This window comes from Acyrthosiphon pisum, chromosome A1 (genome assembly GCF_005508785.2).
Source record: "Acyrthosiphon pisum isolate AL4f chromosome A1, pea_aphid_22Mar2018_4r6ur, whole genome shotgun sequence".
NCBI lineage: Eukaryota > Metazoa > Arthropoda > Insecta > Hemiptera > Aphididae > Acyrthosiphon > Acyrthosiphon pisum.
Genome location: NC_042494.1, coordinates 42,612,667 through 42,624,186, shown reverse-complemented (window position 1 = coordinate 42,624,186; position 11,520 = coordinate 42,612,667). Strand labels below are relative to the sequence as shown.

The window sequence follows — 11,520 nt, the reverse complement described above, 5'->3', positions numbered from 1 at the left end:
CAGGAATTAGGTACTTATTTGTTGCCGCTTTAAAGTTTCATCACTTGCACGAATTTGGTCAAAACACGATTTATCTATATTAATCAAATTAACATTTAAACCCACTGTATACACTTTTGCCTTACACTTATTTATGATACATAGCCATGTATTTTCATTTTTTTTTTATGTGTGATGTTTAAAAAATTTAAAATCATTTAAAACTAATAGGTCTTTGCCTTTTTCACTTAGCATGAAGTATACGCGATTTTCGCTAGTCATCGTGACTTCGTAACGGATATGTACAGACATACGAATGTTTCGAACAGTACTAACATACCTAACTATTTATTTTTATTTTTTTATTTATTTATTTATTTATTTAACGGATGATAGTCCAATTTACATAATACATATAGTACCAGTGTTGGACGGCTCGAAAAGGCCCAGTCCGCGATTTGGATAAAGGGCCCCCGACAAGCAAATGGCAAACGTTTTGATTACCTAGCCCAAAAAAAAACATCGTTTCGCTCGCAATCCAATTTACATGTAGGTACTTACATAGACAATTTGTATTGAAAAAAAATTGTCTATGTAGGTACATGAAAATTGGATTGCCATCTTGTATATTTATCATACAGCCATATAGGCACAAATAACTAAATTAAATGTAAATTAGGTACTTCAGTTAAAAGTATTAATGCATATTATACTAAACTTTAGAGGACCATAGTTAATAACCTAGTGAATCAAAATGGATCATTTGACTATCAAAATGTTCAAAAAAAAGCTTTACCAGAATCCATAAAAAAATATAGTGGTTACTGGTTACCATTTTAAAATAAAGTCAATTTTACTATTGGTATAACTGCGCTTTTAAAAATTTTGAAAATGTTATAAAAAAATTGGTGTTCAAAATAAAGAAACACGTCCTTTTTTGTTTTAACGAAATTCCATAATCCATATCATAATTATCAAAAAAAACCCGCGTACAATGACATAAGATATTGTTTGTATAGTAAAAAATTATGCAATTATAATATAAAGTCGCTAATATGTAATTATACAATTATTTTGAAGTTGAAAGGGGGCCCACTAATAGTGTATAGTGTCCTTAATCCAGGCTTGATCAAGTCATAGGTACGCATAAGTCCGTATAAATATAGCATAATATTATTCAATAATTTATAGTCACAACAATTGTACACTACTTATAATCAATGATACATATTTGCACGTAGAATTATAATGATAATGTCATTATTTTAATAATTATTGAGAACTTCTCAAGATTGTAAATAAAAATACATTTTCTGATTTGGAAAAAAAATGTTTGTTTCGTATTTATATTTACTCTAAAAGAATAATAATAATATTAATAGGTACAAAATTAGGAGCCCCAATTAGCACAATTAAGCCGGGGCCCCGTCCACAAATTCAGACCAGCGGTCCGGGCCAGTCCGACTCTGGTATCTAGTCTCTAACTTAGTCTTTAACGCAGGCAAAAATATATTTATGATGAATTTTAAAAAAATGTAATGGCTGTGACTATTTATTTAAATAATTAACTCATTTACAAACGATACTAACCATTTTAACAACAATTCAAAAACAAATAATAATTACTAGAAAATAATAACAATAATTTTTTTTGGTTTTTCTTGCCGCTTTTGAAAGACACTGGAAATCTTCAATCTTAACCCAACTATATTCAATTTGCTACTAGAAACCACCTCAAAGTTGAAAATCATTTTTTCGACTTGTCATGCACATTCACACCAAGTAAACCCACATCATTGTTAAATCAATACAATCGTAACTCCACTTAGAATTTAAAATATGAAAAAACAGCAAATTGTTTGAAAAGCTAGTTTTAAAAAAAATCAATTTTCTTATTTTTGTTATAATAACGAAAACGAATAACCGTAGATACTTGAAATGTTCAAAGAATATTGCGGTTTTATTCATGTATTTCATGTGTGTTATAAAAATTGACCGGTATAGTCAAAAAATGGCCTATCTACCCCTGCTCTGCAGTTTATCAGGCGTGACAGGGGGTCTTGTTTGTCGTTACGTGGTGATAGATATGTCTATATATCTATCCCTAGCTGTAGCTATCCCTAGCTACATCTTTCGACAACTGAATGAAACTTCAGAACTTCCCAAACATATAACAACTCTTGAGTAGCGCTCTACCATGTTCGGTTGCCGTGATATGCATTTTCCAAGTTGAGGTATTCTTTTTGACTCAAGCTGTTTATAATATTCGTTTTTACGTTTCAAGTTTTCAATACAAATTTTTATATTTTAACGTGGTTAATAAGCGTGGGCTGAAGCTTCTTTAGCACCTCTCTTCTCTGATAGTACCTACTCCACTGCCAAAACATTTACCTATATGTATTATACATACAAGCTGTATACAATACATACCTACATGATTATTATTTTATTTTAATTAAAAAGTAACAAAGAAATTATTTATTTTGCAAAATAGACGTATATTATATATTTTATACCTTCATAAAATATGTGTCCCTGTATATTATGTACTGTTACTATAACATAACACGTAACGAGACACCCCCGAAAAAAATGTCTGGATACAACCTTGTGTGTGGGTCACTGTAATGGATAGATATGTTAAATTTGAATTTAACGATATGAAATTTATATTATAATAATATAATAATACTTTTATATTAGATAAAAAAAATAACTAAAATCGTTATTCTATATTCTCTGCTATTGAAACTGTTGTACTTGAACTTAAAATATATAATAAAAAGACTGTACCCAGTGGCGCCGAGCCAATTTTTTTGGGTGGTGGTTGTCGGGTGGTGGGTGGTGGTTACCGTGGACCGTAGTGTATGGCCGTATGGGTACCTGCTAAGTACTAAGTAATATAATAATTTTGGAAACCTGCCACAGGGTAACACATCAGTCTAGTCTAGTTCCACTGTCAACAGCAGATTAATCATTTAAAGATATATTTTAATTGATTTTAGATTTAATAATCATTCAAATAAATAAATTTAAAAAAAATAATTTGAAAACGATGAAATATTTAGCTTTTGCTTTCTATTGGCATACAGCATACTCAATGCAATTTAATGGTGGGAAAGTGAATCTTGTTTGTGCATTCGAGAGATCAAAATTTAAGTTCAAGGTAGTTTTAAAAGGTAGTAAGGGAATAAATTGGGTCATTCTAATGCAAGGTGTTAAATTTGAATTAAATTAGGTGCGGATTGCGGATAGGCTGAATCCCCCACACCTAAAGGCCTTAGCTGGTACATAAAATATTTCAAATTTTACCTTAATTTTCAGTTTATTTGATAAAATAAAGATATGTTATAGAGGAGCAATACTATACTTATAACATTATATTATATTGCTTATTGACATTTAGGAGTGATTGATAATCGTAATTTTTTTTATCTAGCCACCCACCCTTTTCATTTCTAGCACCTGAATTCAATGGTATAATATTATTGTATAGTGTACACCAAAATTAATTCTGAGTGGAGACGATCTGCCGGTCAGCCTATATTATAATAATATAATTTAATAATATAAAATTTCAACAAAATAACAATGATCGTAATTCTTCAATTAAATATCTAATTTCATCTAAAATTATACTTAAAAAACACTAAAAATGTATGATTCAAATGAGGTGCGTGACGCTGGCACCCGCAAGTTTGAATTTCAACTCAAAAACCACATCAGTAATTGTTATACAATTTGTACGAATTTGTAACCAAAATTCCAAAATTTGTACACCCCACCGTCGCCCGTAAAATCCAAAAACGATTTCCTGGTGCCATATTTGATAAAAAATCATTAAAAAATCTGTATTTAGGTAATAAAAAAATCATTGAAAAAGCTGTATTCTTTAAAAAATCATTAAACTATCTATATTTAATAAGAAATCAGTATTTAATAAAAAATCTGTATTCAATAAAAAATCTATATTTGATAAAAAAATCATTGAAAAATCTGTATTTAGGCAATAAAAAAAATCATTGAAAAACCTGTATTCATAAAAAAATCATTAAAAAATCTGTATTTAGGTAATAAAAAAATCATTAAAAAATTAGTATTTAGGTGATAAAAATTTGTTTTGAGACAATTTTTTTTTTTATAACTTTTATGAATTATATTATATTCTATACATAAATACCTATTTTAATTTATTTTTGAGTTAGGTATTATTGATTAATGATTAATGATTTATAACGTTGATAAATAAAAATAATTTAAAAAAAATGTACGTTTTAATTGATGGTACTTACTACCATCGGGAAATCGAAGTTTCCAAAGAATGGGGAAGTTGAAAATTTCGAAATTGATGTTGCAAATCTGTTGCAAAATATTTATAATGATTTGAAGTCGATATCTCAAAGTGGGGGTGTCAACTTCACGGACGTAAATAAATATAGTAAATAATATTAATACACTTAAAAATTAAAATATTTCAAGTACCTAAGTACGAATTACTTATTTTTATTTTATTAATTTTTTTTGATGTTAGTTACTTCGGCTATTAGTTCTAGTTTATATTATATTTGTATTTACATATAGTTTACACTATAGGTAGTTGAGTGGTCAGCAACCGGTGTATCGGCCGACGAGCATCACGTGACGCTGGCACCAGGAAATCGTTTTTGGATTTTACGGGCGACGGGGGGGTGTACAAATTTTGGAATTGTGGTTACAAATTCGTACAAATTGCATAACAATTACTGATGTGGTTTTTGAGTTGAAATTTAAACTTGCGGGTGCCAGCGTCACGCACCTTAAGTTTAACTCATGGATTTATTATTAAATTATAGAGTAAAAATAACTCTTATTTAATATAATTTGTTATTAATGAAACTATATACAAAACACATACTTGCTCTATAATACTTACAATATTTGCTCACAATAAAATAACAATAATATGGGCATATGGCTAAAAATATGACAGACAGATAATCTGACAAATATTATGCAAACCATTATTTTTTATTAGTTACCATGTAAAAAGCAATATTGACCGATTAAATTTACGAAAAGAAATCAACGTTATTTAAATCAGTGTTTCTCAACCGGGGGGTCACTAATTTATTATTGAGGGTCGCGTATGAATTAAAATTGTATTTATTAAATGTATTTGTAAATATTTGGTATACATTTTTTTAATTAAAAATAATTATAATATTAATGTATTTTATGTTGTGTACAATGTACAGTAATTTTAGTATTAATTATTAATAATTATCTATATTCTATGCAAGTATTTAAAAAAATTATATGTAGGGGGGTCGCTAAAAAATTGAAACTCAAAAAGGGGGTCACCACAGTAAAAAGGTTGAGAAACACTGATTTAAATGTTTAGAATTTTCAGTGATCTCAAAGGTATGTTATCATTCTTCAAATTTAACTAACAATTATAATATTATTTATTTATGTAACATTTTTACCATAATTGATATTTTATTTAATTTATTACTAATCCATAAATAAAATTACAGATATTGCCTAAAACTTTAAAATTACATTGTTAATAATTGGAAGATCTGGTAAAACAGTATTTAGAATGAATAAAAAAAAACAACCTCATCATTATTAACAATTAAATATGGTTGAAACTTTAATTTATTATTTGAAACTTAAATAACTTCTAGTAATATTACAAATATAATAAAATTTAGTTAAATTATTTAGTTTAAAAAAATAAAATATTAAACTATTTTTTATGACAATTATATATTATTTATTATAAATATAACTATAGAATATCTTAATCAAATAATTTGTTCACAAGACAGACACAAGTAAAAAAAATTAAAAACAATCAGTCAATATTGTACATAAAATGACACTTTAAAAGAATTTCTTACTTACTCTTATTTATCTATTTTCCTGTATTCTAGTTGCCTTAAATAAATTTTTGTACATATAACGAGACTCAGATGTATTTTAATCTAGTACATTTAATACGTATTGGAAAAAATACCAAAAATGGAAATTTACTACATTATTTTAAATATTAACATAATTAAATGTAAATTTCTTTGATTAAAGTGTGTTCTTTTAATAGTAAGCATCATGTATTTTCAGTAGAATTATTAAATGTATGTGGTATCAATAACTATATAGAATTCATACACAAAGCATTTGTGTAGAAGGGAATTTTTCCTATAATAATGCAATATTTACTGGATCATTAAAATTATTACTTAGTAACACTTAAAAAAAAAATACAATAAACAGTGAACTCAGATCACTACTAGATGTTAGTAAATACAAAAAATAAGTTTCAACAAAGTGTAAAAAAAAGTTAAATAGATATAATTATAATAAATTATATAACTCAAAAAAATTGTGATGAATGTTAGTAGTAAGTTGATAAATTCATGAACTTTTTGATTATCTTAATTCTTGACGTCATTTTTCTGAAAATAAAAATAAAAATAAAATCTGAAAATAATGACAAACATTCACCTAATGCAATATGTGGACTTAGCTAGCAAATATCAAAAAAGCTTGTAAAAATGTTTAAGTATTGTTTTAATTTTTATGTGGTTTGCAAAATATCTAGTTATTAACATGTATATTTTCAGTAAAGTATTTTATATATTGAAAAAAACCAGTTTTAAACCAAATTTAGTTTCCAATATTATTATTAAATCAAATTTAAAATGTTAAAGGTTAAAACAAATTTAAAAAATGAAGCATAGGTATCTTAGTGGTCAAGATTTTGTTAAAAAACAAAAAATTACTTGGTGTTTACTTACATGTAAAATAGTCTAGTTTAGGGATCGGCAATCTTTTGGTTGCAAAAAATAAATATACAATTTTGTATGACCCACAATTTGAATATACCTTATTTTATTTTTAATAAAATTATATAGTCATATAAAATGTAGTATATTATTTATGTTTATAACGGTTAGATTTATTAATTTAACAAATTATCTATAAACAAAAAACATTTTAGTCCGCAGTTTCCTGTTTATACTATCTTAGTTTATGATTTGTTTACAAATTATAAATTTTGCGGGCCACATTAAGCTGCGGACTTCCGACCCCGAGTATTGTTTATTGTACTATATAGATCCACTAAAAAATGTTATTCACAATAAAATAAAATGCTCACTAAATAAAGATCAAATCAATATTACTTTCTTGATTTTTAATCAAGTAAGTATGGTAATTGAAATGAGAAAAGTCTGCAATTTAAAAACTTTAAAAATTTGTTTTAAATAGTAAAATGAAAATGTAACTCAGTAATGATGAGTAGGTGGTAATTTAGCTAGCTTTAGTATAAAATATTAAATAAAAAAAGTTATTTTTCGCTAGATTTTCATTTAGCGAGGTAGATTTCCAAAATTGTAGAATGGATTTTGTTGTTTGGGGTCTTGTTAGACTAACATTGGCTAGGAGAAGTGCAGTAAAGATTTTCAGAACTTTATCTCCAATTGTTAATTTACTACAAAGCTGTTAAGCTGAAAAAACATCAAAAAACGCCCAATAAAATTTGTTTTAATTTATTTTTATTTTCTGTAGAGAATCAACTATTAAAGATAAAGTTCTGAAAATCTTCACAGCACTTCTCTTAACCAATGTGAATCTAACAAGATCCCAAACAACAAAATCCGCTCTCCGGTTTCGGAGATATATCTCACTAAATGAAAATAAAAAGATTTTTTGTGGGTATTCACATCGACATTTTTCTGGATTCAAATTATTATACCGCTTGGGAGTGATATCAGTTTACACATTTCTAAAAATCAAGAAAGTTTACATGCCGATTCCTGACTTACCAAGCGTTTAAGTATATTATATTTTAAGTTTTCTTAAACTTTGTTGTATTACATCATATCTAAATATGATTGTAAACAATAATTGTATTAAAGCAATACACATTTTTACTTCAAGTACATACAGGTTGCCATTGAAGATATGTAGCCTTAGTGGCTTCCAAATACTCATCTACAAGATTTTGAACTACAGCTCTAGAATCATCCATTTCACATAGGTCATCTTTGAACATGTTTTGTTTACGAAATTGATCTAAGAATGCTTCTCTGTGTCGCAATTTGTCATATTGATCCAGGACTCTTTGAAAAAGCTGAAAAAAAAATTAAAAATTAATATTCTAACTTGAATTATAATAGTTTAATTGTTAAGATATAAAATATTTACTTGAGATATGCTTGTGTGATTGGCCAACATAAGACCAGATACACGGTGCGCAGTGGGAACATAAGGTGATTTTTTTGAAAGAGCAACTTGAATACTGGATGGACCCCATTCAATAAAATTTACAGTTTTTCTTTCTCTAATTCTTTGGAGTGACTTGTATACTTGTGTAGGATCAACATCACCCTGTAATTTTAATTGTATCATAGATTATTTTCATACTCTAAATCATTAATCAAATATATAAAATAAATACTTGGATTATATTTAATATAGATAAGTAGCAATGTGGTATAGTAGATCTTTCTTGTGCTGTGGACACCATCATATTTTTAGGTTGCAACAACCGTCTCATTACATCAAATACTGTCGTTTTACGAATATTAGCATCCTATTTACAAAATAATTTAAGTTAATATAGATAATATGTTATATGATACATATGAATAGATTTTGCAAAGTATAAAAATAATAAATAGTTTAAGTACCTCATGATCAGTAGTTAATGGTGTATAACCTGTCATAAGAAAGTGTAAACGTGGTGATGGTATCAAAGGTCCAATGAGACCAACTAAATCGTTGTTCATGTATGATGGGTATCTAAATAAGATCAAAACTAAGTTCAATATTCTACATAATATGAACAAGTAATAAAAATTAATAAAAATTAACAAATTACCTTAAAGTGGCAGTTGAAACAGACATAATTGTAGATACTAATGAATTTATTTGAGCAAATGACGGATTTTCTATGTGTAAACGATCAGTAGCAATCCGATTTAATGCAGTATTATCTAAGACTACAACACAATCTGCACTTTGAGCAAGTCGTTTTAAAGTCAATAAAGAGTTGTAAGGTTGTACAACTACATCACTGTAAATATGATTTGATAGAAAAAACAGTTTCATTATTTTGTTTGAACATATAAAACGCATTGATTATAAATACTAGTATTTATAATCAATAGTAACAGTTAACATTACCTTATTTCATCTTGATTTGGAAATACACTATATGTTTCAATTATTTTTTTTGGATATCGATCAGTTAAATGTTCAAGTATAAATGAACCCATTCCTGAACCTGTACCCCCAGCAATTGAATGGCACAACACAAATCCTTGAAGACTATCACCGCCTTCTGCTTCGCGATCTAAAATGTCAAACACTTCTTCCTGTAGTCTTTCACCCTGACTAAAACCTGATGCCCAATTGTTTCCAGCACCACCGCCATGTTTAGATAGAAATACATTTTCAGGGTTGTATAGCTAAATTAAATTAATTGTTATTATAACAGTTAAAACTGAAAATCATTTAAAAAAATGTTCATCAATCTTACTTTTGAGTAGTTGGATGACATGATTGAGTGTATGACACGAGGTTCCAAATCCAGCAAAACAGCTCTTGGCACATAATGGTTGTCATCAGCCTGATAAAAAAATACATCTTTTCGATCGCCAACACCTTCTGTAGCAAATGGCTCCAGCACTCCTTCTGGGTTGATACCATGTTCGGCACATAGTTTTTTCCAAAATTCAAAACCAACTTAACACAAAGTAATATTAAATCTTCATAATATATCCAAATAAAGCTAAATTACAATAATTACCAATTAGATAATTTAGCCGTATTCTTTATATAACTTACTTTGATTTCCACATTGGCCCAATTGGACCGTTATCATTTCACACGGCATTTTAGTACCAAGATTATTTCTTTATTTTAATACATTAAATTCAACAATAAGCATAACAGTTAAAACAAAAAATTATATATTTAAACAAGAAGTGATTAACGAAAATCTTCCAACATAAAATATATTAAATAATATGCAATAATGTATAATCAATATAAAATTGTATTCAATGATAAGAAGCCTTAACTAAAGAAATGGCGCGAAATTCTAAATATTGATAATGGTCAATATACAGTGTTGTACATGTGACGATAATAAATTTTCAAAATATTTGAAATAAAAACTCGGTTTTTAGAATTTAGGAAATGTTAGAATGGGAAAATGTAATCTCGAATATTGCCTATATTGTTGTTAACTCGAATGTCCTGGATGCTGGAATATATAGGCGTAAACCAATAAACAGGTAATATTTTATATTGTAATAAAAAATAGTCGATTATATAATATATTGTGTATGACGTGTTTATACGTGTAGGTACCTACAAGTTACAACCTACATAATAATTAATACTTAATAGGTAACATAGGAGCAATTTAAATTTTTTCTCGGGGGCTAAACAAATTCATGCCGAACAGTCAAACAGAACCACCTTTAGCTTACCATTAACGACTATAGCGATTTATTTACATTTTACAAACATTTTACGAAGTATTCTATTGATACATTATATTTTATTACTCAGGCCTGTCTAGTGAGTGGGCTATTACCCCACGTCCCTAAACACACACATCTAGATACAACAATTTAAATTAAAATATGTATAAAATAAAAAACGGATAGAAAATAGCAATTAATGTATGATACCACAAATAAACACTAACCCAATATTATATTATATATTTTACATTTATATGAGGATGACAGAGCACTACATTTTGTTTTTTCCGTCTGACCCATACGCTGAGACTTATAACTATATAATATACTAAATACGTAGGTACATCTCCATAAACTAAATACCAACCAATCTTGTGTTTTTAGCTTTGATAGTTTGATATGAGAGTGAGTATTATCATTGATAATTTATTGATAATTTATCAAACTTAAACTTCAGTACGTGTTTGACATCCGACCGTGAAACACGTGTGTCGCCAGTGCGTTATATCAGCTCCCGATAAGCATTTAGTAGTTTCACAGCAATACAGGTAATATGGACATTATTAATTAATACCGTAAGACCTACAATGCATTCTAAAAAGCAAACAGGCAAAACGCCTGACACCTCAACCTCTTCCAAAAAAACCATCACTAACCCTTCACCAAACACTATGAACAATCGAAGTCAGACCAATACTTCATTACAAAAACCTCAAATCCCTACGCCAATTAAATCACCTAAAATAAACTCACATTGCAAAATATCTACTCCGAGTCAAACGGAGTTTGATCAACAACATCAACAACAAACCGTGGTACTATCATAGATATATAATAGTATACTTTAGAAGTTTCAAGTACCCACAAATAATATTATACAATCAAAACAAAATAACTAAAATAGTTATTCCAGGTTTTTTAATATGTACTTTTGTACAATCTTTTGTCCAATATTTATAGAAAAAAAAACTAAAAAAATTGAAAACTTACAATGTCCGTAAACAGCTCAAAAAGAGTCAAATTATTTTCAAATTTTATCGTATATAGAAAATGCTGA

The 11,520-nt window shown here is 27.8% G+C and overlaps 1 protein-coding gene across 2 annotated transcripts; it reads right to left on the bottom strand.

The window, feature by feature from the left end:
* Positions 1–5,443: 5,443 nt before the first annotated feature.
* Positions 5,444–10,013, bottom strand: LOC100163423 (tubulin gamma-1 chain). Of its 2 annotated transcripts, none has more exons than XM_001951876.5 (9): positions 9,817–10,013; positions 9,509–9,714; positions 9,154–9,437; positions 8,849–9,043; positions 8,658–8,769; positions 8,426–8,560; positions 8,173–8,355; positions 7,913–8,098; positions 5,444–6,419 (listed from the first exon to the last, which is right to left on the bottom strand). In XM_001951876.5, exons 1-9 carry the CDS (start codon positions 9,863–9,865, stop codon positions 6,399–6,401), a joined length of 1,371 nt encoding a protein of 456 aa, XP_001951911.1. In that variant the 5' UTR covers positions 9,866–10,013; the 3' UTR covers positions 5,444–6,398. The 2 variants fall into 2 exon arrangements, with proteins under 2 accessions (XP_001951911.1, XP_029342943.1); XM_029487083.1 differs by lacking the exon at positions 5,444–6,419 and adding an exon at positions 6,907–7,700.
* Between the last annotated feature and the right edge of the window lie 1,507 nt (positions 10,014–11,520).

Excerpts from the sequence above, each read along its gene's own strand:
- LOC100163423 (XM_029487083.1), bottom strand. The coding sequence starts at position 9,865 with ATGCCGTGTGAAATGATAACGGTCCAATTGGGCCAATGTGGAAATCAA. Across the intron at positions 8,770-8,848 it reads GTTTCAACTGCCACTTTAAG|ATACCCATCATACATGAACA; the intron begins GTAATTTGTTAA and ends GATCTTATTTAG. Across the intron at positions 8,561-8,657 it reads CATTAACTACTGATCATGAG|GATGCTAATATTCGTAAAAC; the intron begins GTACTTAAACTA and ends TTTTGTAAATAG.